The 27,693-nt window shown below is 41.5% G+C and overlaps 1 protein-coding gene across 2 annotated transcripts in view; it reads left to right on the forward strand.

Annotated features, from left to right (window-relative positions):
- LOC139755108 (nephrin-like) overlaps positions 1–27,693 on the forward strand; it is a 65,588-nt gene that overhangs the window by 7,296 nt on the left and 30,599 nt on the right. The window contains exons 2-4 of one of the 2 annotated variants that reach the window (XM_071673240.1): positions 5,793–6,342; positions 11,287–11,420; positions 24,885–25,064. In XM_071673240.1, the coding sequence (XP_071529341.1) occupies positions 6,152–6,342; positions 11,287–11,420; positions 24,885–25,064 (505 nt within the window). In that variant the 5' untranslated portion in view covers positions 5,793–6,151. Of the gene's footprint in view, positions 1–5,792; positions 6,343–11,282; positions 11,421–24,884; positions 25,065–27,693 lie in introns of those variants that run through there. The other variant, XM_071673241.1, reaches the window with a different exon arrangement.

A 27,693-nucleotide genomic window follows, 5' to 3' on the forward strand; every position in this document is an offset into this window, starting at 1 on the left:
GCAAAAGACGATAAACTTGTTTGTTCCCTCCGTGGGTCGTGCTGATGGGGAGAGGGTGCGAGTAGAGGATTTAGGGCAAGTGTTGTGACAATACACGTCAGGGTCTAACAGCGGTTGCGGGGAGGAGGCGGGCGCCGACCCTGGGTTGGTTGGTTGGGTAGAGGCGCTTTGCGGCTCACCTTACTTACCCCCTGCCAAACCCTCCCTTGCTCACCCGGTAATGTGAAGACTGGTGCCGCCAGCACAGCACACCACCCACCTCAAACCCCTCACTTCGCTACACACGCCATCGATTATGGCGTCTTGACCAAGTGCCTCAAGCCGTCGATCCCCGTGTCAAGGACCGATGCTTCTAAGCACGACCTGCCACAATGTACTTAACAGAAGAATTATTCAGTACATTCCATATTGAACATCATATGTACACTCGTTTTATCTCCTTGACTGGTGTGGAAGACTGTAATCAAGTGCTCCACATGAGTAAAATGTTTCAAATATAGAAATCTATAATGCGAATGAGCTTAGGGACAATTATACCACCGCCCGCCTTTGACACACACACACACACACACACACACACACAATCTGACGCGTTCGCGCTACACGGACATACAGACACCACTCCTGCGACAGGCGTTTTTTTTTTTTTTTAAATTGGAATGAGCATCTGTACAATATTGATCAGTAGGTAGACACACACACATATATATACAAGGTGTAAGAGCCCCGCAGCCTCACATTTTCAGTTCATCCTGCAGTGGTTAAAGTCCATCCATTTGTTGTTAGCAAGAGGGTAATGGTTCGTCTGCTTCATTTTCGTTCATTTCGACTGTTGATTCCGTTCAGCATACCCGCTGGCTCACTCGTGTTCGACGTGCGCTGCAAGGCTTGGCTCCCAGGCCCGCTAGAAAAAGCTTATCAGATCCTTAATTTACGGGTTGTGTGTCGGAATCTACCACCCATCATCCTTTACCTCCTGTCTTCGAACGGGATTGAAAAGGTTCGTCCTGCGAGGCAGGCTATCTGCAGGCTTTAATCGAAGCCAGCATTCCGGGTGTGTTAAGGAGGGAGACACCGACGTTTGGGAGTCGAGCTGTGGGTGTTGAAGGACCCTAAGCTAATCCTTATTATTCTTTTTTTTTTTTTTCTTTTACTCAGGTGGACCGGCTTTTTGAAGTTCAGCGAGGTGTAGGGCCCCTCAAACGGAATCCTTTGTTGTCAAAGGAAACGACACATAATTGATTTCAGTTTTGGATGACGTAGCGGACGAGGCGTAGGGGGTCGGAGGGGTGTGTTACAGGCTGGTTTTGATATCCCACCATCGGAGTCCGGTTGAAGGAATTTCGCGCTAGGAACTCTCCCCGCCGTAAACCATGTTTTTTTTTTCACCCAGGGAAAAGACGTCTGTGGTGGTGTCGATAATCGTAATCATTCTGTTTGTCCAGCAGATAACATCGACGTACGTACGTAAGGTAAGATCGCAAGAGCTTCTGGGGGGAGAAAAAAAAAAAAGAATATCGCCAGCTTTATTTCGTCTATTCTGGAAGAGCAAAGTCGACAGTCTTTCATTATCAAGGGGTATTCCCCAAGAACGGCACGGAGAATGCTTTCTCTAGTGAGGAATTCAGTCTTACAAATCGATTGGTCAACCACAGTTTACAGGAGGGAGTTACTGGAGGTTCATACACTTGTGGCGGCACTATTATATATAACCCGAGGTATAGGCGAAGGCCGGGCTATACAGAAACGATTTCGATGCTGTCCATTTTGGCAGACTCCTCAAGAAAGTTTACTCGAATCTTCTGGTCTAAAATCGCAGCTTGTGTGGAGTAAGGCCTCTCTCCTTCGTAAGTACTTCTCTCTGACAATTTTCAGTCAGTTGTTGGAATATGTAGATGTCCGCAGAATGCAAAACAAACTTGCGGAGTTACGGAACACTTGCATTAGAAAAAAGTCGTGGAATAAACTGTGTTCTCGAATCTCGGTTAGACGATAGAGAATTCGTCAAAGAATATGCAGTTCTAAGGTGAACTGTACCTAAGAATGACAGAGTAAACAAAGGTTGTGGTGATATCTTGCTCTTACTTAAAGGTTTCCTTAATCTCGTACCGAAAAATATATGAGCAATTGATACAATCGATTTGGTATCTGTGAAAACGGAATACGTGCTTCGTAAGTAAATAATAGTGGGATTAGTTTACAGGAACCCCGCCAGAAAGAGTGGATGACCAACGAGGAAAAACCTGTCAGAAAAACAATTATGTCATAAAGGAAGATTGAAACCCATCAATAACATGACGAGGAGAATCCCATAACTATAAAAATAGTCGTGGATTCTGCCCAAACCTGCTTGATGGTACGTACCTAACTTAACCTGACACACCGACTCGTATTTTCAATTCATTATATTTAGTTCTAAGTACGAACGAGGATCCCATCCATAACGTCCAGGTCAGAGGAAAGTTCAGTTCCAGTGATCACAGAGGTTGCGTTAAGAACAGAGGACTGGGCCTTTGAGGGAATATCCTCACCTGGCCCCCTTCTCTGTTCCTTCTTTTGGGAAAAAAAAAAATGATCTCATTGCTCTTGACCGGAGAAGCAGGGATGATTTTGTTGTCGAAGATGATATGGATGTACCTTACGAAGGTTTTCGTAAGACTTTCAAAGTAGTGGGAGGGAATATACAACATGCGCCTATTCGGATCGGACAGTTTTTTCCAATAAAGTGACAAACTACTTTACATCCAAGGAAATTGGCAAACAAGCTCAAGGAGAGAAATAACCAACTTGAAATAATGAACTGAATAGATTTGCCTGGTTAGAAAAGAAAATACATATGCGTGGTTGGACAAACAAATACATATGCGTCAAGGAAACGACAACATGAAGCACATACTCCTGAAAATAGCAAGAGAAAGTCTGAGGAATTTCACGGTTATTTTAGAAGCAAGAGGGTCATTACCCAGTCAATTGCTTCATTACTCTCAGAAAACGGCGACTTAGTTCACGGCAATGAAGCCGTGCGAACGATCCTTTTCATTATTATTAGCATTATATATATTTTTCTCTTTTCTGTTCATTGTTATCTAACTCCGAAGACACATCTAATGCTCCAGGTCTCTAGCTCCACTGATACCAATAGAAAACGTTTGGCAGTCAATTGACATTAAAAAAAATGGAAGCATGATGTAATAATGAAACGAAATCAATGTCCTGATAACGTTTCATCCGAGAGCATTGAAAGCAGCCAAACACGACGAGATAGTGATGCCCTTGACTGTGTGCACTTCTTGAGGTCAATCACTCGCTACAGGAGAGAGAGAGAGAGAGAGAGAGAGAGAGAGAGAGAGAGAGAGAGAGAGAGAGAGAGAGAGAGAGAGAGAGAGAGAGAGAGAGCTCCTGAGGCTTGAACGTGTGTTATTGCAACACCGACAATATGCTGTAAAGATGATAAATTCTCCGCCAGAAAATTATTGCCCAATTAGCCAGACAGCCGGAGTTGGTAAATTTATGGAAATTATGGTTCGAGACAAGACTGTAAACCATCTAGAGGATCACTACGTCATCAACGATCGATGTGAAGCGTGGTGTTCGACGAAGTCGTTCACGTACCGAAAGTTCTGCTTGATTTCTTCTATATGATCCGTTATATATGATCACAGCACAGTTGTTGGTTGGCGAGACTGCTCGTCCGTGGTTTGGAAAACTGGTTGACTGAACGTAGAATGAGAGGAATGGTAAACGGCTGGACGTAACAAGTGGCGTGCCTCGGGGATCAGTCCTGGTACATAGCAGTGAGAGTGATATATATATATATATATATATATATATATATATATATATATATATATATATATATATATATATATATATATATATATATATATATACCACTGTCAAAATCAGCAGACGACACGAAGCTGGGAAATACAGGTACAACAAATATTACATTTGCAAGCTGGTGAATTGCGTTTGTAGCGAATGAACTTTAACACAGATGAGTGCAAAGTTCAAACACCTCGTAGGGAAAAAACAAAAGAAAGCCTATGTTTCTTCCACTGGCATCATAAGAGGTAAAGGAAGAAGTCTTAGGTTTAATAGGCCATGTGAGCATTTAAGAGATGCAGTAAAAAACAGACAATGATATCTACGCTTCATATGTAAGGCATTCGATATCAAGTGCGAAATAAAGTATCCTAATGCTTTACAGTTCAATTGCGCGATCCCACCATGAATACCGTGTTCAAAGTTTTGTCGCCCAGCTGAAGAAATGACATCGACACAGCAGCGAGCTACCAAGATGATCACAAACTGAGAAACAAATCATATGAGAGCCGTTTAGATGACCTAGATCTATCTAACGTGCTAAACTGAGATGGTTAAGAGGTAAAGAAAACGAACCAAGACAACCGTGGCACCACAATGACATGCACGTGTAGAGAAAATAGGAAAAGTTCGGTATGATACGTCTTCCAAACACAGTGCAATACAATGGTGGCGCCTCTGGGTCCTGCGACACACAGGCGACGGACGGGACGCCGCTTCCCTTGAAACCTGAGAGAGAGAGTTCAACCAACCATCGTCAGAGCGGAGCACACGGGAGGCTCAACCTCTCGTCACATTACCCGGGCGGAGGGGAGGTGGAGCTGGAGGTGAGGGGAGGTAGGGAGGTGGGGCGCTTCCTCCGTGGCAGGGTAGGGGGTGGTGGTCTGTGGGTTGTGACGGAGGCGGGTAAGCCGCCAGTGTGACTTACTTATTGAAACAGATGAACGACCCAGAGGGAGGAGGATGCGACCCGACGCATCGAAGGAAAAGGGTTTTTATACAACTAACTGAAACAGCTGAACGACCCAGAGGGAGAATCCAACCCGATGCAGCGAAAGAAAAGGCTTTATACATTGATTATAAAAACCAAAGTGTTTTAGTTTTACGCCATCCCAAGGGTTTACGTCCGGAAGTTGGAAATACTGGTACAGCCAGCCTGTCCTATAAACAACCAATGGTCGATTATAAACTCTTGAATATACGACAAAAATATAAAAGTACCTTACCACTTTTAGTGTGAAACGATATAACAACGGATGAAGGATTTTGAGAACTGCTATTTGGTATGGCCTCACAACTGGTAGCCCTGTTTTCATGGTATTGTAATACATCGATTCCTTGCTACTTTCCCTGTCATTTGCCATAATGAATATCATTTTGATTTCATATCTAAATGGGATTACTATAAAAAGAGGTTACCACAATTATTAGCAAATTTGTCTCTCATTCACGCTCACTAACCCTACCGAGACAACACGAATTGTATTGATCATTTCAAAATTCATCGGATCCATCCGGGAAGATACTTTTTTTTTTTTACCGTGTGTAACACTTTTGTCCATCTGCTTACGTCAGGGAATGATCAAAGTTAATATGGGTGAATGTATGCTCTAACTTGTACTTATAAGTTTACAGTGCTTGGTTAGTTGTGTGAGATAATAAAACAAAGTGAAAATGGTAGCAACAGACAGAGGTATGGATGTGAACACGCAACCACCAACACCTGCACTGCTCTCCAGTCATTCTCTGGTGTCGTCTCGCGTTACGCCTTGACGACACCCACCATTTCTCATACCCACACATGTGTTTCCCACTTACCAGATATACGCGCGTAGGAAATACATTAATAATCACCTGGTTTACATATCAATGAAGGAGTGGAACCGCCTCATATTGATGCCATATTGTGAAAAAGAAGACTATCGAAATATATATACATATATATGATGACGTTTTCTCTTTTCCAGACGATCTGTTGACTGCTACTGACGAGTCTGCTGGGGGGATCTTGTGGACGGGGCCATGAGCAACGCACTGGAGGAGTGATGCGGAACTGAGAAAGAAGAAGACAAAAAACTCGTGGAGAGAACATATCCTTGCTGTAGATGTGAACAGTGATAACGCTTATCTGTCTAACCTCATTCGCCGCAGAGGCTCAAGTTCCGACAGAGACAAGACTCGGGGGAAAAATGTGATGATGACTGAGAGCCACTTCGTAGACTCCCAGAGGAACTGCCATGTCGCCACAGTCGACTGAGACTCTTATACCCGGGGTGACATCACCCGTAGCTGACGCCTCGGTTGAGAATGATGTCACTGTCGGTCTATGCAACAAAGCCTGACGTCCACAGGAGCTGATGCATCTCTCGTCGCCATGCCCCCAACGTCACCGGACGCACGCCTCACACAGCATGACCACAACACCAGCATCCTCACCTGCGGAGACGGCACTCAGGTCTCTCAAGATAATAATCCACGTGGCTCTCCTCTTCATCGTCGCCTGTGTACCCAACATAGGTATGTGCACTCAGCTACCGCCTCTGTCGCAGGATCCTTAACTCGAATCTCGCTTCTCCTTCTGTCCCATCTTCTAACCTCTCATAATCCTCTCTATATTTCAATTAAGGCCTCGATGTGTGGACTTCGGCCCGTGAGTGGAGCCTCTAGCGTAAAATAAAGCCAAGTTACGTCACCTCAGACGGCAGGATACAGTCTGCTTGTTCAGTACTGGAGCCTAAACGTCTCTCTGTCAGTGACCAATACTATGAAACACCCATCCTGGCGCTGCTCGAAGCCTAGGACGAATATCTGCCAATCTAGGTTTATGTATCGTCCGCGACCCCACCAGGACGAGGTCTCTCTCTCTCTCTCTCTCTCTCTCTCTCTCTCTCTCTCTCTCTCTCTCTCTCTCTCTCTCCATCCCCCCACAGGGTTGATAGCGGAGGACGCAGTCAGGGGAGGGGGGAGGGGGTAATGTGAACCATGATATCCTTCGGCGGAACAGGCTTGTAAGATGTTCGCTTCGCGAGCTGGACGGGTGAGTGGTCTCGAAGGTTCTACAGGAGAATCGCACTTTACGAATAAATACGAAAGACTTATCATAAGGCAAGTCATACATAATGATGTGAATCGTAATTAGGTCGAATACGATATGGCTAAATGGATCGTCTATTCACATCTCGCGTGGTGTGTGAATGTGTGTGTGTGTGAATGTGTGTGTGAATGTGCGTGTGTGTGTGTGTGTGTGTGTGTGTGTGTGTGTGTGTGTACCAACACCAGGGAAGGTGAACAACAGCTAGCTTGGCTGAACCAATTCCCTAATGTGGTAATGTTGGGTTGTAACATCAACACCACTGCCGTGTTTTATTATCATCATCATCATTACAATCATTATCAGCATCATCATCAATAGTATCATCATCGACTGAATGAATCGACGGCAACCCAATGCTATAATAGTATCCAGATGAAATACTGAAGACACTGGGGCTAGGGAGGAGAAGGGGTTGAGGGGAACGGTCTATAACCAAACGGTAGGGAGGGAGGCAGGAGCACCAGCACTTACTGATGACTGACGCAGTGAGCTGGATGAAGCCCCATAGTCCCGCAGTGGTGTGCAGGAGCTTCAACCGACTCGATACACTTCGGGTGCCGCACTGCGACTCAGGCACTAGGGATCTCAGGTGGATGGAGGTGACGGTGGCGGGGTCGAGATGGTGCACGGATTGTTGGATGCGGTCCAGGTGCTGGACTGGAGACAGACGGATGGACGTCTTGATGTGTGTGTGTGTGTGTGTGTGTGTGTGTGTGTGTGTGTGTGTGTGTGTGATTACCAATTTGTACTGTACGGGGAGGGACTTTGACACCCGTCGGGGGCCCCATCTCTAGAAGTTTCTGTACTACCATACAACCTTTTAAACCTCTACGCACTGTATGCATACGCTGTTTCGTCATTAAGTCTATTCCATTCATCCGCCGATCTTATGCTGTAAAAGTACTTCCTTACAACTTCTTTTTTTTCTCAATAAAGCGTTTGCTTAATATCATGTTATGTCCTCTGGCTGTTCTGTCTCGACACCTTTCGAAGCACTGCTCACTGTCTCCCGTCATCGCCCTGGCTTAAAAACTTGAAAAAAAAAAAAAGGTTGTGATCAGGTCAACCCCTCACTCCTCTCTCTTCCATGGTCGGCAAAGCCGAAGCCTCCAGCTTACCCTCTGCACACCCTGACGTCGCTCCCTGAGGGCACGACGATGCCCGACCTGTTTTGGTGCGGAAATAGCTGGAAGCCACTTGACACTTCAGTCGGCTTTGATACTGTAAACCATGTTGGAGTCCTCCACCCGAGATCTTTAAGCCTGTGGGGGGTTCGTAAGCGGCCAAAACCGGTTTACGAGACGCGAGAGGCCGACCTGGGCAACGTGATATTCAGCCTGAGGACTTCTCTCTCTCTCTCTCTCTCTCTCTCTCTCTCTCTCTCTCTCTCTCTCTCTCTCTCTCTCTCTCTCTCTCTCTCTCTCTCTCACTTCGCCAGGGGACTGCGTGTGTGTGGACGGGTCGCAGAGAGAGAGAGAGAGAGAGAGAGAGAGATCGCTGTCGCATGTAGTACCACACGGTGTACTCTGCTCCCTTCAGAAAGAAGAAAGGTATTTATATAAGACGTCTGATCTCTGGCCTTGTTTGTAAATTACTCCTCTGCTGATCTGTCTCAATGTACCGTATAGTCAATTGTCTTTCTTGGACGCATTGTCAAAGCTCACTGTAGCGGGAATATCCTCTCCTCCTCCTCCTCCTCCTCCTCCTCAAAGACTTCTTGGAGTCCGTTGATCAACCGCCCTTGTTGTAAGGCCAAGTAGATAAGGGACGTAGCACACTAGTCTTCGAAAAGGCTCTCCTTCCTCCGCCTCTTTCTCAAAGTTCTTCTCCGCCAGGAACCACAACACGTATGTCATGCGTGGGGCGGAAAGTTCCTATAACCAAAGGAAGTGTGACAACGTCTCCAATGGCTTGGTCTTTCTTGTTTTTTTTTGCTCAAATGTATTTCTAAGAAAGTGACGCTTTCCCGTCGACACTCGCAGTGACGAAGCACCTCTTCCGGCTCACTTTTGACCTCTGACTCCAACCTGGATGGCTTGAAATTCCCTCACCTCCTCCTGTTGCACCCTACACTAATCCCATGTCCCTCCCTGTAATCTCTTTCTGTACAGTCGTAAAAGCACTCCCATCTCTGGACGGAAGCAAGGCGTATGGTGCATCCGTCATCCATTCTCGTGTTTTGAAGGGATGGACTTCTCAACGAGAACTCCGCCTTTCCCGCTTCATCTTATAAACCAATATTTCTCCTCACCATCTTGGGAACATGCGTTAGCAAAGTTTGCCCTAAAGAAGTGTGACCGTTCTAACCTAACTTTATACTCTCAGTGATGCTACTTCCCAAGTCTTTGAATGCCTTGCAAAGTTATCCATATCTTTAAAACATCTTCAATCCCACAGTCTTCTCTCTGATCATGAGTAAAGGCTTACACAAGGCAAGATCCGCTGGTGATATCAATTCCTATCTCACTACCGTCTGGTCATCCCCTTAAAGAGACAATGGGATCTCCTTCGTTGAAGCCCTTACTATATCGGAAGCTTCAGACAGGGTATGGCATCGGGATCTGATCTTCAAGCTCCCCTCTTTTAGTTTTCCTCCCTCACTCTGTTCTCTCCCTCTGGCTGGTCTGTCCTAGGAACTGCCAAAGAATCAACCTGTCCCATTTTCCGTATCAAATGGGGTCTCCCTCAGGGTTCTGTTCTGTCTCCTTGAGCCCTTCTCTCCTTTGATCTACGGTTTTCTCTCGTCGACGAACAACCACTCAAGGACTCAACACTGCAATCCTCAACCTCTCAAATCCGCACCACCGCCACCTCCTCCTCACGCTCGATCTGCCTCCCCTCCCTTCAACCTCAGATTTGACCAGGGTTTTCCCAGCGGGGCGGTCGCAACCTAGTTAAGTTGACTGCCTCTAGGAAACCAGTTTCTTCCTCTCTTTTTAAGTCTTTCAGCAAACGCCTCACATCCTTCCTATCTCCTCTGACGGTTCTGTAAATCCGTCGCTCAACACGGTAATAGATACTTGTCATCACCCTAACACATGATCTATCCTAGAAACCCCCTCATTACAGGAAGGGATAAGTATACCCCGACAAGGGTGAGGTTATCATCCATCAATTCGTCTCCTAACACTTTAAATCTATTGTTAGTTTATGTAACTCATCATTTCCTCTTTCCCTACAGCTTCGAACCGTTCCTAACCACTCGGAAGTCATCACTTTCATCCACTGCTATCTTCACCTCAATCATTCTGGTTTCTAAATTAACTTTTCTTTCTTATCAACACCCTCACTCTCATCCATGAAACTCAATGCCCTCGCTACAACTTGCCCAGAGGAGCAAGGCTTAACGATAGCTACCCTGTTTTCACTGATCTCTTTTGGTAACCTACTATATAGAGAGATCTTGGAAAAGACAAAGAACAAATATGTCTCCGCCTCTAAGAGAGAAGTCTCTCATGAAATCCTGATTCGACAATGGAGGAGCAAAGTGAGGTGCATCAGGCACCTCAGGATAATTTCTTGACCTCATCATAAGCTCGAGGGAGCCGAATAGAACACGTCCACCTTCGAGGACAGTCAGGTCAGAAGGGGAATCAGAGGTGAAGAGTTGATGATAAACATTAAACCCAAAGCTTATGCACTTCAGACTTACAAAACCAGTTATCTTGATGGTCCATGAAAGGTCTGTGACAAGTGTGAGGGTAGGAGAGGGTAGGAGGTATGAGCAGGTGACTTCATTACGACTGAGGTAAGAAACTCTTGTGTGTGACAAGTGTTTCATAAGGCAATGGAAGACACTCAGAAAGCGGAGAAAGAGAGCAATAGATCATTGGTTCCCTTCGAGGTAATTTGTGATAGCGGAAGACAGCAGAAACGTAGAACTTAATGTGGGGCACAAAAGTAAATACGTTCACTTGAGAGGAAATACTTATAATAATATAACTAACTTTACTACTTTACTAAGAGTATAAAAGTAAATAAATTCACTTAAGAAGAAATACTTTTAATAATGTAACTAACTTTACTAGGAGTATAGAAGTAAATAAAGTCACTTAAGAAATACTTACAATAACGTAACTAACTTTACTAGTTCACTAGAAGTATAAATGTAAATTCACTTAAGAAAAATATACTTAATGTAATCAACTTCATTTCTTTTTTACACACATGTAAGTAAATCTGTGACAGGTGTGTGCAGGTCGGATGCCAGATATAGAGTGACGTGCACCCTCTCCAGGTGTAGCTGACAGGTGTGTGTGTGTGTGTGTGTGTGTGTGGTGTGTGTGTGTGTGTGTGTGTGTGTGTGTGTGTGTGTGTGTGTGTGTGTGTGTGTGTGTATCTCTTACGTGGGTCTCTCCCCCAGGTAGTGTCGGGGGGTCCCAGAGGTTCGAGGTGACCCCAGAGAGCGTGCAGGTTCGAGAGGGCGAGGACGTGACCCTTCAGTGCGTGGTGGCTGACCAGCAGGGACGTGCGCAGTGGACCAAGGACGGCTTCGCCCTCGGTAAGTCGTCCCCCTCCTCATGACTCTCTCTCTCTCTCTCTCTCTCTCTCTCTCTCTCTCTCTCTCTCTCTCTCTTGATGACCCTTGCTTGTCATCTCCCCTTTGCTCGTCTGCTTGTTCCTCCTGTCGTGCTTGCTAGACTGATTGAAGAAGACTCCCTCGCTGGCCTTACTGTAGCCTCGTATTGTCCGGCTTACCTTTTATCTGTTGCTCTGATATCAGACTCATGCTGGTCACCTTATACTCTCACGATCTATAATACTCTCTGAGGGACTCAATATCACTGTCTTTTCGCTCTGCTTTCTGGGTCTAAGATATGACCATTTCTGTTTTGTTTTTTACTGAATTTCATGTAAGTGTTCTCTGGTCCTTAACACTTACCACACAATGTGAAAAAAAAAGAAAGACACCAGAATTTCATCATTTACGTCCACTGACTCGTCTTTCCTTGTTGACAACCGACTTTTTCCTCGGGCTTTTCGTTTACCATCTGCGAGGACCCATTCCCTACCTAATCCCGCTCAGAAAAGTCCCCCTGTGCAGCAATCTCTTCCTGGGCCTCGCTTTTACATAGATCATCTCTCTCTCTCTCTCTCTCTCTCTCTCTCTCTCTCTCTCTCTCTCTCTCTCTCTCTCTCTCTCTCTCCCCGTAAGCTTGGGAGGGCTCTGCCTGCGGGATAAGAAGGATCTCCACAGGAGGACCCGCTGCTGTTGCCTATAGGATCATCCACATTTAATTGTGAGGTTTTCGTCGTCCTGCAGGGGTTCTTCCACAAGGCCTGGTGGTCGGGGTGATGATAACCATCGTCTCCTGTCTGTACCACTGGTCGCCCCCAGCCAGAGTCTCCTGGTCGCATCGCTCTAGCTTAATAAAGCCCTTCAGGTCTTCATCTTTAAATCCCTTCCTCTCAGTTGCAGCCATGTCTCCTTCTCTCTCCCGTCGACGTATGTCCTGATGTATTTTGCTCTACTTTTATACAAGAAACGAGAGTATAGTCGGAGCTCGAAGTTGGCGGGTCAAATGTTCCCCCAGCTTGGAGGATCAAATTGATAGCGCACACCTTGGCTCTGGCTCCTTGCCTCACAGGACGCCAGTGTTCTTCATTCTATAATGCTCACGCTGAGTGCAAAAACATCCCTCTTGTAGTGAGGAATACGTGTGTCTCAAGCAAGCGGACAGGTTCCCGCTGTAGTGAGGAATATGCGTGTCTTAAGTAAGGGGACAGTTCCTCTGTAGTGAGGAATACTTGTGTGTTAAGTGTGTGGATACATCTTCCTCCGTGTTGACTGACGAGTTCACAGTAGTGCTCCCAGTCCTGCTTATGGCAAGTAACTCATGATATCACGAGTCCCAGAACGTCTGGCAAAACGTTTACTGAGGGCGAGTTAGCAGAGGGGGGGAGGGGGGGGGGGGATCTTCAGAACCTGCTTGCGCGAGCGAAACGAAACTGGTTCGAGACGGTACGGGTCGAACATTTGACACACGGCATTAAGACCACTCCTCTCTCTCTCTCTCTCTCTCTCTCTCTCTCTCTCTCTCTCTCTCTCTCTCTCTCTCTCTCTCTCTCTCTCTCTCTCTCTCTCTCTCTCTATCTATCTATCTATCTATCTATCTATATCTATCTTGAGGGTGTGGATCGTTTGACTACCTTGTTGAATTCAATACCACCTACTTGAGCATACGTTGAGGGAGCTTTACACTTTTTGGGGGGGAGGGTCTAGTTCCTTATCCTTATCTCACTTTGATGATCATCTCTGAATGCTTTCCAGTGACAGAAGCATTGACCTTACTGCTGGAGGCAGTTCCTCACGTCACATCGCACAATCAGTCCTCTCGCTTAACGTCCAGCTGCTCGCCCTCTTGTCCTGGACTCTCCTTTACATTGACGAAGAACTACTCTACGCTGACGTTGTCAGTTCTGAACTCTCCTTTATACAGACGAAGAACTACTCTACGCTGACGTTGTCAATTCTGAACTCTCCTTTACACTGACTCTACGTTGACATTGTCATGGCCCCCTCAGGAATTCAAACGCACGTTGTTATCATCATGTCCTCCCCATATATTTCTTTCAGTGTGTGGGTAAGTGGAGGGTGGGCCTCCTTCCTTCCTTCCTTCCCTCTCACGTCGTGGTACGTTTCCACGCCACTTCTGGTACCTTCGCCACGTCCAGCAGCTCCGTGTCGTTCTTCAGGCGAGGAGACCGACATGTCTTGGCATTTTCCAGCCGGTTTGGTCTTATCATACTCACTAGCTGGACTGATTCATTCCATTCATCCCTTACTCTTGTACTATAAATGTACTTCCTCACACCTTTCCAGGCCCCAGGTGTTCTTTATTCCTTGATATGGCCTCTGGTTGTTGTTGCTCTCTCTCTCTCTCTCTCTCTCTCTCTCTCTCTCTCTCTCTCTCTCTCTCTCTCTCTCTCTCTCTCTCTCTCTCTCTCTCTCCATTTTCAGAGGACGGTCCACTCATAACATCATCAAAGTGGTCTGGGAACTTGGAGGCTATGGTCAGGTCACCATATGCTTTTCTTTCTTCCACGGTTAATGTGTGTGTGTGTGTGTGTGTGTGTGTGTGTGTGTGTGTGTGTGTGTGTGTGTGGGTTTACGCACGCGCGCGCGTGTTTGTGTGTGTGTCTGTGTGTCTATATGTGTGTGTGTATGTGTGTGTATGTGAGTGTGTCTGTCATTTTCTGTTGGAAGCAATCCTCTGTTTACTATTATCTTCAATTTTTCGCATTTTTCTCAGGAAAATAGATTTCCTTTAAAACCTCATTATAAGGAGTAATTTTCATGCTGAATACAAATCTAGGGTTGTGATATAGTTTCTTGTTCTTTATGAACTTGAATTACGCTGTTAAATGATGATATTTTTCAAATATTTTTTGATCATTTGCATTGCATTTACATGTTGTCTATCGGTAACTGAGAGCATTAGGATATATTTTCCATGATCATTTTAAGTATAAAAGTGGTTGAATGTGCTAAGTTACGATTTTCAAACAAAAACTTTTTTGAGCCGAAAAATATCCTGAACTATTACCTTCAATTTTTCGCATTTTTCTCAGGAAAATAGATTTCCTTTAAAACTTCATGATAAGGAGTATTTTTCATGCTGAATGCAAATCTAGGGTTGTGATATTGTTTCTTCGTCTTTCTGACCTTGAATTACGCTGTTAAATGATGATATTTTTCAAATATTTTCTGATCATTTCCATTACATTTACATGGTGTCTATCGGTAACTTACAGCATTAGGATATATTTTCCATAATCATTTCAAGTATAGAAGTGGTTGAATGTGCTAAGTTACGATTTTCAAACAAAAACTTTTTTGAGCCGAAAAATATCCTGAACTATTACCTTCAATTTTTTCCATTTTTCTCAGGAAAAGAGATTTCCTTGAAAACCTCATTATAAGGAGTATTTTTCATGCTGAATGCAAATCTAGGGTTGTGATATAATTTCTTCGTCTTTATGACCTTGAATTACGCTGTCAAATGATGATATTTTTCAAATATTCTCTGATCATTTGCATTCCATTTACATGGTGTCTATCGGTAACTGAGAGCATTAGGATATATTTTCCATGATCATTTTAAGTATAGAAGTGGTTGAATGTGCTAAGTTACAATTTTGAAACAAAAAGTTTTTTGAGCCAAAAAATATCCTGAGCTATTACCTTTAATTTTTCGCATTTTTCTCAGAAAAATAGATTTCCTTTAAAACCTCATTATGAGTAGTATTTTTCATGCTGCATGCAAATCTAGGGTTGTGATATAGCTTCTTCTTATTTATAACCTTGAATTACGCTGTTAGATCATGATATTTTTCAAATATTTTTTGATCATTTGCATTGCATTTACATGGTGTCTATCGGTAACTGAGAGCATTAGGATATATTTTCCATGATCATTTTAAGTATAGAAGTGGTTGAATGTGCTAACTTACGATTTTGAAACAAAAAAATTTTTGAGCCGAAAAATATTCTGAACTATTACCTTCAATTTTTCGCATTTTTCTCAAGAAATTAGAATTCCATTAAAACCTCATTATAAGGTGTATTTTTCATGCTGAATTCAAATCTAGGGTTGTGATATAGTTTCGTCGTCTTTTTTATCCTGAACCTTCAATTTTTCGCATTTTTCTCAGGAAAATAGATTTCCTTTAAAACCTCATTATAAGGAGTATTTTTCATCCTGAATGCTAATCTAGGGTTGTGATATAATTTCTTCGTCTTTATGACCTTGAATTACGCTGTTAAATGATGATATTTTTCAAATATTTTCTGATCATTTGCATTGCATTTACATGGTGTCTATTGGTAACTGAGAGCACTAGGATATATTTTCCATGATCATTTTAAGTATAGAAGTGGTTGAATGTGCTAACTTACGATTTTGAAAAAGAAAATTTTTGAGCCGAAAATTTTTCGCATTTTTCTCAGGAAAATAGATTTCCATTAAAACCTCATTATAAGGAGTATTTTTCATCCTGAATGCAAATCTAGGGTTGTGATATAGTTTCTTCGTCTTTATCAACGTGAATTACGCTGTTAAATGATGATATTTTTCAAATATTTTCTGATCATTTGCATTGCATTTACATGGTGTCTATCGGTAACTCAGAGCATTAGGATATATTTTCCATGATCATTTTAAGTATAGAAGTGGTTGAATGTGCTAAGTTACAATTTTGAAACAAAAAGTTTTTTGAGCCGAAAAATATCCTGAACTATTACCTTCAATTTTTCGCATTTTTCTCAGGAAAATAGATTTCCTTTAAAACCTCATTATGAGGGGTATTTTTCATGCTAAATACAAATCTAGGGTTGTGATATAGTTTCTTCGTCTTTATGACCTTGAATTACGTTGTTAAATGATGATATTTTTCAAATATTTTCTGATCATTTGCATTGCATTTACATGGTGTCTATCGGTAACTGAGAGCATTAGGATATATTTTCCATGATCATTTTAAGTATAGAATTGGTTGAATGTGCTAAGTTACGATTTTGAAACAAAAAGTTTTTTGAGCCGAAAAATATCCTGAACTATTACCTTCAATTTTTCGCATTTTTCTCAGAAAAATAGATTTCCTTTAAAACCCCAATATAACCAGTATTTTTCATGCTAAATGCAAATCTAGGGTTGTGATATAGTTTCTTCGTCTTTATGACCTTGAATTACGCTGTTAAATGATGATATTATTCAAATATTATGAAGTGGTTGAATGATCATTTTAAGTATAGAATTGGTTGAATGTACTAAGTTACGATTTTGAAACAAAAAGTTTTTTGAGCCGAAAAATATCCTGAACTATTACCTTCAATTTTTCGCATTTTTCTCAGAAAAATAGATTTCCTTTAAAACCCCAATATAACCAGTATTTTTCATGCTGAATGCAAATCTAGGGTTGTGATATTGTTTCTTCGTCTTTCTGACCTTGAATTACGCTGTCAAATGATGATAATTTCAAATATTTTCTGATCATTTGCATTGCATTTACATGGTGTCTATCGGTAACTGAGAGCATTAGGATATATTTTCCATTACCATTTTAAGTATAGAAGTGGTTGAATGTGCTAAGTTACGATTTTCAAACAAAAATTTTTTGAGCCGAAAAATATCCTGAACTATTACCTTCAATTTTTTGCATTTTTCTCAGGAAAATAGATTCCCTTTAAAACCTTATTATAAGGAGTATTTTTCATGCTGAATGCAAATCTAGGGTTGTGATATTGTTTCTTCGTCTTTCTGACCTTCAATTACGCTGTTAAATGATGATATTTTTCAAATATTTTCTGATCATTTACATTGCATTTACATGGTGTCTATCGGTAACTGAGAGCATTAGGATATATTTTCCATGATCATTATAATTATAGAAGTGGTTGAATGTGCTAAGTTACGATTTTGAAACAAAATGCTTTTTGAGCCGAAAAATATCCTGAACTATTACCTTCAATTTTTCGCATTTTTCTCAGGAAAATAGATTTCCTTTAAAAACTCATTAGGAAGAGCATTTTTCATCCTGAATGCAAATCTAGGGTTGTGATATAGTTTCTTCGTCTTTATGACCTTGATTTACGCTGTTAAATGATGATATTATTCAAATATTTTCTGATCATTTGCATTGCATTTACATGGTGTCTATCGGTAACTTAGAGCATTAGGATATATTTTCCAAGATCATTTTAAGTATAGAAGTGGTTGAAAGTTATAAGTTACGACTTTGAAACAAAAAGTTTTTTGAGCCGAAAAATATCCTTCAATTTTTCGCATTTTTCTCAGGAAAATAGATTTCCTTTAAAACCTCATTATAAGGAGTATTTTTCATCCTGAATGCAAATCTAGGGTTGTGATATAGTTTCTTCGTCTTTATGACCTTGAATTACGCTGTTAAATGATGATATTATTCAAATATTTTCTGATCATTTGCATTGCATTTACATGGTGTCTATCGGTAACTGAGAGCATTAGGATATATTTTCCATGATCATTTTAAGTATAGAAGTGGTTGAATGTGCTAACTTACGATTTTGAAAAAGAAAATTTTTGAGCCGAAAAATATCCTGAACTATTACCTTCAGTTTTTCGCATTTTTCTCAGGAAAATAGATTTCCATTAAAACCTCATTATAAGGAGTATTTTTCATGCTGAATGCAAATCTAGGGTTGTGATATAGTTTCTTCGTCTTTATCAACGTGAATTACGCTGTTAAATGATGATATTTTCAAATATTTTCTGATCATTTGCATTGCATTTACATGGTGTCTATCGGTAACTGAGAGCATTAGGATATATTTTCCATGATCATTTTAAGTATAGAAGTGGTTGAATGTGCTAAGTTACGATTTTGAAAAAGAAAATTTTTGAGCCGAAAAATATCCTGAACTATTACCTTCAATTTCTCGCATTTTTCTCAGGAAAATAGATTTCCTTTAAAACCTCATTATGAGGGGTATTTTTCATGCTATATACAAATCTAGAATTGTGATATAGTTTCTTCGTCTTTATGACCTTGAATTACGTTGTTAAATGATGATATTTTTCAAATATTTTCTGATCATTTGCATTGCATTTACATGGTGTCTATCGGTAACTGAGAGCATTAGGATATATTTTCCATGATCATTTTAAGTATAGAAGTGGTTGAATGTTATAAGTTACGACTTTGAAACAAAAAGTTTTTTGAGCCGAAAAATATCCTGAACTATTACCTTCAATTTTTCGCATTTTTCTCAGGAAAATAGATTTCCTTTAAAACCTCATTATAAGGAGTATTTTTCATCCTGAATGCAAATCTAGGTTTGTGATATAGTTTCTTCGTCTTTATGACCTTGAATTACGCTGTTAAATGATGATATTATTCAAATATTTTCTGATCATTTGCATTGCATTTACATGGTGTCTATCGGTAACTGAGAGCATTAGGATATATTTTCCATGATCATTTTAAGTATAGAACTGGTTGAATATGCTAAGTTACAATTTTGAAACAAAAAATTTTTTGAGCCGAAAAATATCCTGAACTATTACCTTCAATTTTTCGCATTTTTCTCAGGAAAATAGATTTCCTTTAAAACCTCATTATAAGGAGTATTTTTCATGCTGAATGCAAATCTAGGGTTGTGATATAGTTTCTTCGTCTTTATCAACGTGAATTACGCTGTTAAATGATGATATTCTTCAAATATTTTCTAATCATTTGCATTGCATTTACATGGTGTCTATGGGTAACTGAGAGCATTAGGATATATTTTCCATGATCATTTTAAGTATAGAAGTGGTTAAATGTGATAAGTTACGATTTTGAAACAAAAAGTTTTTTGAGCCGAAAAATATCCTGAAATATTACCTTCAATTTTTCGCATTTTTCTCAGGAAAATAGATTTCCTTTAAAACCTCATTATAAGGAGTATTTTTCATGCTGAATGCAAATCTAGGGTTGTGATATAGTTTCTTCGTCTTTCTGACCTTGAATTACGCTGTTAAATGATGATATTTTTCAAATATTTTCTGATCATTTGCATTGCATTTACATGGTGTCTATCGGTAACTGAGAGCATTAGGATATATTTTCCATGATCATTTTAAGTATAGAAGTGGTTGAATGTGCTAAGTTACGATTTTGAAACAAAAAGTTTTTTGAGCCGAAAAATATCCTGAACTATTACCTTCAATTTTTCGCATTTTTCTCAGGAAAATAGATTTCCTTTAAAACCTCATTATAAGGAGTATTTTTCATGCTGAATGCAAATCTAGGGTTGTGATATAGTTTCTTCGTCTTTATGACCTTGAATTACGCTGTTAAATGATGATATTTTTCAAATATTTTCTGATCATTTGCATTGCATTTACATGGTGTCTATCGGTAACTGAGAGCATTAGGATATATTTTCCATGATCATTTTAAGTATAGAAGTGGTTGAATGTGCTAAGTTACGATTTTGAAACAAAAAGTTTTTTGAGCCGAAAAATATCCTGAACTATTACCTTCAATTTTTCGCATTTTTCTCAGGAAAATAGATTTCCTTTAAAACCTCATTATAAGGAGTATTTTTCATGCTGAATGCAAATCTAGGGTTGTGATATAGTTTCTTCGTCTTTATGACCTTGAATTACGCTGTTAAATGATGATATTTTTCAAATATTTTCTGATCATTTGCATTGCATTTACATGGTGTCTATCGGTAACTGAGAGCATTAGGATATATTTTCCATGATCATTTTAAGTATAGAAGTGGTTGAATGTGCTAAGTTACGATTTTGAAACAAAAAGTTTTTTGAGCCGAAAAATATCCTGAACTATTACCTTCAATTTTTCGCATTTTTCTCAGAAAATAGATTTCCTTTAAAACCTCATTATAAGGAGTATTTTTCATGCTGAATGCAAATCTAGGGTTGTGATATAGTTTCTTCGTCTTTATGACCTTGAATTACGCTGTTAAATGATGATATTTTTCAAATATTTTCTGATCATTTGCATTGCATTTACATGGTGTCTATCGGTAACTGAGAGCATTAGGATATATTTTCCATGATCATTTTAAGTATAGAAGTGGTTGAATGTGCTAAGTTACGATTTTGAAACAAAAAGTTTTTTGAGCCGAAAAATATCCTGAACTATTACCTTCAATTTTTCGATTTTTCTCAGGAAAATAGATTTCCTTTAAAACCTCATTATAAGGAGTATTTTTCATGCTGAATGCAAATCTAGGGTTGTGATATAGTTTCTTCGTCTTTATGACCTTGAATTACGCTGTTAAATGATGATATTTTTCAAATATTTTCTGATCATTTGCATTGCATTTACATGGTGTCTATCGGTAACTGAGAGCATTAGGATATATTTTCCATGATCATTTTAAGTATAGAAGTGGTTGAATGTGCTAAGTTACGATTTTGAAACAAAAAGTTTTTGAGCCGAAAAATATCCTGAACTATTACCTTCAATTTTTCGCATTTTTCTCAGGAAAATAGATTTCCTTTAAAACCTCATTATAAGGAGTATTTTTCATGCTGAATGCAAATCTAGGGTTGTGATATAGTTTCTTCGTCTTTATTAACGTGAATTACGCTGTTAAATGATGATATTTTTCAAATATTTTCTGATCATTTGCATTGCATTTACATGGTGTCTATCGGTAACTGAGAGCATTAGGATATATTTTCTATGATCATTTTAAGTATAGAAGTGGTTGAATGTGCTAAGTTACAATTTTGAAACAAAAAGTTTTTTGAGCCGAAAAATATCGTGAACTATTACCTTCAATTTTTCGGATTTTTATCAGGAAAATAGATTTCCTTTAAAACCTCATTATAAGGAGTATTTTTCATGCTGAATGCAAATCTAGGGTTGTGATATAGTTTCTTCGTATTTATGACCTTGAATTACGCTGTTAAATGATGATATTTTTCAAATATTTTCTGATCATTTGCATTGCATTTACATGGTGTCTATCGGTAACTGAGAGCATTAGGATATATTTTCCATGATCATTTTAAGTATAGAAGTGGTTGAATGTGCTAAGTACGATTTTGAAACAAAAAGTTTTTTAAGCCGAATAATATCCTGAACTATTACCTTCAATTTTTTGCAATTTTCTCTAGAAAATAGATTTCCTTTAAAACCTCATTATAAGGAGTATTTTTCATAATGTATAAAATCTAGGGTTGTGATATAGTTTCTTCGTCTTTATCAACGTGAATTACGCTGTTAAATGATGATATTTTTCAAATATTTTCTAATCATTTGCATTGCATTTACATGGTGTCTATCGGTAACTGAGAGCATTAGGATATATTTTCCATGATCATTTTAAGTATAGAAGTGGTTGAATGTGCTAAGTTACGATTTTCAAACAAAAATTTTTTGAGCCGAAAAATATCCTGAACTATTACCTTCAATTTTTTGTATTTTTCTCAGGAAAATAGATTTTCTTTAAAACCTCATTATAAGAAGTATTTTTAATGCTGAATGCAAATCTAGGGTTGTGATATAGTTTCTTCGTCTTTCTGACCTTGAATTACGCTGTCAAATGATGATATTTTTCAAATATTTTCTGATCATTTGCATTGTATTTACATGGTGTCTATCGGTAACTGAGAGCATTAGGATATATTTTCCATGATCATTTTAAGTATAGAAGTGGTTGAATGTGCTAACTTACGATTTTGAAACAAAAAGTTTTTTGAGCCGAAAAATATCCTGAACTATTACCTTCAATTTTTCGCATTTTTCTCAGGAAAATAGATTCCCTTTAAAACCTATTATAAGGAGTATTTTTCATGCTGAATGCAAATCTAGGGTTGTGATATAGTTTCGTCGTCTTTTTTTTTATTATTAGACTTTGTCGCTGTTTCCCGCGTTTGCGAGGTAGCGCAAGGAAACAGACGAAAGAAATGCCCCCCCCCCCCCCCATACACATGTATATACATACGTCCACACACGCAAATATACACACCTACACAGCTTTCCATGGTTTACCCCAGACGCTTCACATGCCTTGATTCAATCCACTGACAGCACGTCAACCCCGGTATACCACATCGCTCCAATTTACTCTATTCCTTGCCCTCCTTTCACCCTCCTGCATGTTCAGGCCCCGATCACACAAAATCTTTTTCACTCCATCTTTCCACCTCCAATTTGGTCTCCCTCTTCTCCTCGTTCCCTCCACCTCCGACACATATATCCTCTTGGTCAATCTTTCCTCACTCATTCTCTCCATGTGCCCAAACCACTTCAAAACACCCTCTTCTGCTCTCTCAACCACGCTCATTTTATTTCCACACATCTCTCTTACCCTTACGTTACTCACTCGATCAAACCACCTCACACCACACATTGTCCTCAAACATCTCATTTCCAGCACATCCATCCTCCTGCGCACAACTCTATCCATAGCCCACGCCTCGCAACCATACAACATTGTTGGAACCACTATTCCTTCAAACATACCCATTTTTGCTTTCCGAGATAATGTTCTCGACTTCCACACATTCTTCAACGCCCCCAGAATTTTCGCCCCCTCCCCCACCCTATGATCCACTTCCGCTTCCATGTTTCAATCCGCTGCCAGATCCACTCCCAGATATCTAAAACACTTCACTTCCTCCAGTTTTTCTCCATTCAAACTCACCTCCCAATTGACTTGATCCTCAACCCTACTGTACCTAATAACCTTGCTCTTTTTCACATTTACTCTTAACTTTCTTCTTCCACACACTTTACCAAACTCAGTCACCAGCTTCTGCAGTTTCTCACATGAATCAGCCACCAGCGCTGTATCATCAGCGAACAACAACTGACTCACTTCCCAAGCTCTCTCATCCCCAACAGACTTCATACTTGCCCCTCTTTCCAAAACTCTTGCATTTACCTCCCTAACAACCCCATCCATAAACAAATTAAACAACCATGGAGACATCACACACCCCTGCCGCAAACCTACATTCACTGAGAACCAGTCACTTTCCTCTCTTCCTACACGTACACATGCCTTACATCCTCGATAAAAACTTTTCACTGCTTCTAACAACTTTCCTCCCACACCATATATTCTTAATACCTTCCACAGAGCATCTCTATCAACTCTATCATATGCCTTCTCCAGATCCATAAATGCTACATACAAATCCATTTGCTTTTCTAAGTATTTCTCACATACATCCTTCAAAGCAAACACCTGATCTTGACCTTGAATTACGCTGTTAAATGATGATATTTTTCAAACATTTTCTGATCATTTGCATTGCATTTACATGGTGTCTGTCGGTAACTGAGAGCATTAGGATATATTTTCCATGATCATTTTAAGTATAGAAGTGGTTGAATGTGCTAAGTTAAGATGTTGAAACAAAAAGTTTTTTGAGCCGAAAAATATCCGAAAAATATTTTGCATTTTTCTCAGGAAAATAGATTTCCTTTAAAACCTCATTATAAGGAGTATTTTTCATCCTGAATGCAAATCTAGTGTTGTGATATAGTTTCTTCGTCTTTATGACCTTGAATTACGCTGTTAAATGATAATATTTTTCAAATATTTTCTGATCATTTGCATTGCATTTACATCGTGTCTATCGGTAACTGAGAGCATTAGGATATATTTTCCATGATCATTTTAAGTATAGAAGTGGTTCAATGTGCTAAGTTACGATTTTGAAACAAAAAGCATTAGGATATATTTTCCATGCTCTAATGTTATTGTGATAGACGTACGTTTCCTTATTTCATTTCAGTGTTTAATGGCTTCCCTACACCATCCGTCTGGCTATCATGTAGCCAGCATTGTTCGTTTCTAACTACTTATATACACATAATTAGATAGCCTCATTAGTACTTAACCCCTGGAACGACAATTCAACCTCTTAAGTACGACGATTTAGCCTCTTGAGTACGATGATTTAACCTCTTGAGTACGACAATTTAACCTTTAGAGTACGACGATTTAATCCTTTGAATACGACGACATGACCTCTTGAGGACGAGGGCCTAATCTTTTGAGTACGACGAATCAACCTCGTGAACACGACGACTCTACCCCTTAAGTACGACGACCAAACCTCCCTGAGTACGATGACTTAAATCCTTGAACACGATGACGAGAGTTATCGTACTCTTGGCCTTGAGTCGTCGTACCAGAGGCGTTGGTGTTAGGCGTGCTGTAGCCAAGTGTCTCAGGATGAGTTCGTGCGTTTTGGGCCTGAATATATATATATATATATATATATATATATATATATATATATATATATATATATATATATATATATATATATAGTTAGCCCTTCCCTAGCGCATCCCTGTCCATCTACCGTAAAAAAAAAGAATAAAATCATTTTTTCAATATATTCCCTCTCTCTCTCTCTCTCTCTCTCTCTCTCTCTCTCTCTCTCTCTCTCTCTCTCTCTACAGCCACTTCTTACCACCACCAACAGCCTGGATGTCCCCACAGGGTTCCAGCGGCATGTGCCGGGTTACCCGCGCTACTCCTACCTGGGTGACCCCGAGCGAGGGCAGCACCACCTCCTCATCAGCAGCGTCAGCCTCACCGACGACGGCGAGTACCAGTGTCAAGTGGGACCCTCCCTCACCAACCCGCCCATCTGGGCCGCGGCAAACCTCACCGTCATTCGTAAGTTGGAGGAGGAGGTATTCTGGTGAGGGTTGGATGTGGAGAGGTTCTGGTGAGGGTTGGATGTGGAGGTATTCTGGTGAGGGTTGGATGTGGAGGTATTCTGGTGAGGGTTGGATGTGGAGGTGTTCTGGTGAGGGTTGGATGTGGAGGTATTCTGGTGAGGGTTGGATGTGGAGGTTCTCTTGGTGAGGGTTGGATATGGAGGGGTTCTGGTAAGAGTGAGATGTGTTGTTCTTGGTGAGGGTTGGATGTGGAGGGGTTCTGGTGAGGGTTGGATGTGGAAGTGTTCTGGTGAGGGTTGGATGTGGAGAGGTTCTGGTGAGGGATGGATGTGGAGGGGTTCTGGTGAGGGTTGGATGTGGAAGTGCTCTGGTGAGGGTTGGATGTGGAGAGGTTCTGGTGAGGGTTGGATGTGGAGGTGTTCTGGTGAGGGTTGGATGTGGAGGGGTTCTGGTGAGGGTTGGATGTGGAGGTATTCTGGTGAGGGTTGGATGTGGAGGGGTTCTGGTGAGGGTTGGATGTGGAGGTGTTCTGGTGAGGGTTGGATGTGGAGGGGTTCTGGTGAGGGTTGGATGTGGAGGTGTTCTGGTGAGGGTTGGATGTGGAGGTGTTCTGGTGAGGGTTGGATGTGGAGAGGTTCTGGTGAGGGTTGGATGTGGAGAGGTTCTGGTGAGGGTTGGATGTGGAGAGGTTCTGGTGAGGGTTGGATGTGGAGAGGTTCTGGTGAGGGTTGGATGTGGAGGTGTTCTGGTGAGGGTTGGATGTGGAGGTTCTCTTGGTGAGGGTTGGATATGGAGGGGTTCTGGTAAGAGTGAGATGTGTTGTTCTTGGTGAGGGTTGGATGTGGAAGTGTTCTGGTGAGGGTTGGATGTGGAGGGGTTCTGGTGAGGGTTGGATGTGGAAGTGTTCTGGTGAGGGTTGGATGTGGAGGTGTTCTGGTGAGGGTTGGATGTGGAGGTGTTCTGGTGAGGGTTGGATGTGGAGAGGTTCTGGTGAGGGTTGGATGTGGAGGTGTTCTGGTGAGGGTTGGATGTGGAGGTATTCTGGTGAGGGTTGGATGTGGAGGGGTTCTGGTTAGGGTTGGATGTGGAGGTGTTCTGGTGAGGGTTGGATGTGGAGGGGTTCTGGTGAGGGTTGGATGTGGAGGTGTTCTGGTGAGGGTTGGATGTGGAGAGGTTCTGGTGAGGGTTGGATGTGGAGAGGTTCTGGTGAGGGTTGGATGTGGAGGGGTTCTGGTGAGGGTTGGATGTGGAGGGGTTCTGGTGAGGGTTGGATGTGGAGGGGTTCTGGTGAGGGTTGGATGTGGAGGTGTTCTGGTGAGGGTTGGATGTGGAGGGGTTCTGGTGAGGGTTGGATGTGGAGGTATTCTGGTGAGGGTTGGATGTGGAGGGGTTCTGGTGAGGGTTGGATGTGGAGGTGTTCTGGTGAGGGTTGGATGTGGAGGGGTTCTGGTGAGGGTTGGATGGGGAGGTGTTCTGGTGAGGGTTGGATGTGGAGGTGTTCTGGTGAGGGTTGGATGTGGAGAGGTTCTGGTGAGGGTTGGATGTGGAGGTGTTCTGGTGAGGGTTGGATGTGGAGAGGTTCTGGTGAGGGTTGGATGTGGAGGTGTTCTGGTGAGGGTTGGATGTGGAGGTTCTCTTGGTGAGGGTTGGATATGGAGGGGTTCTGGTAAGAGTGAGATGTGTTGTTCTTGGTGAGGGTTGGATGTGGAAGTGTTCTGGTGAGGGTTCGATATGGAGGGGTTTTGGTAAGAGTGAGATGTGGAGTTGCTCTTGGTGAGGATTGGATGTGGAAGTGTTCTGGTGAGGGTTGGATGTGGAGGTGTTCTGGTGAGGGTTGGATGTGGAAGTGTTCTGGTGAGGGTTGGATGTGGAGGTTCTCTTGGTGAGGGTTGGATATGGAGGGGTTCTGGTAAGAGTGAGATGTGTTGTTCTTGGTGAGGGTTGGATGTGGAAGTGTTCTGGTGAGGGTTCGATATGGAGGGGTTTTGGTAAGAGTGAGATGTGGAGTTGCTCTTGGTGAGGACTGGATGTGGAAGTGTTCTGGTGAGGGTTGGATGTGGAGGTGTTCTGGTGAGGGTTGGATGTGGAAGTGTTCTGGTAAGGGTTGGATGTGGAGGGGTTCTGGTGAGGGTTGGATGTGGAGGTGTTCTGGTGAGGGTTGGATGTGGAGGGGTTCTGGTGAGGGTTGGATGTGGAGGTGTTCTGGTGAGGGTTGGATGTGGAGGGGTTCTTGGTGAGGGTTGAATGTGGAAGTGTTCTGGCAGGGAGAAGCAGATATAACAGAATCATGAAATCAGAGACAGATGAAGGAGAGAAATGATTTCTCCTCCGTTCACCTTAGGGGTCAAGGAGTGGAAGCAAGATTTAATATGTTAGTTGTGCAGTTAGTCTGATCACAGTAAATACAAATAAATGAAGGCTCTTGGTGCCATTTGGCTTCCGAATACTTTAGTTAATGGTGGGAGTCATGATCATCAGATATATAAAGGATGACTTATTATACGTCGTCTTTCCAACCCTTGGAAGTTAGGATCAAGTGACTGAATTTCACAGTCCTGTGAGGGGTAACTGCCTCACCTGATTCGTGGTATATACTCACGTAAAACAAGTTTAATCCAGTTATT

This window comes from Panulirus ornatus, chromosome 18 (genome assembly GCF_036320965.1).
Source record: "Panulirus ornatus isolate Po-2019 chromosome 18, ASM3632096v1, whole genome shotgun sequence".
NCBI lineage: Eukaryota > Metazoa > Arthropoda > Malacostraca > Decapoda > Palinuridae > Panulirus > Panulirus ornatus.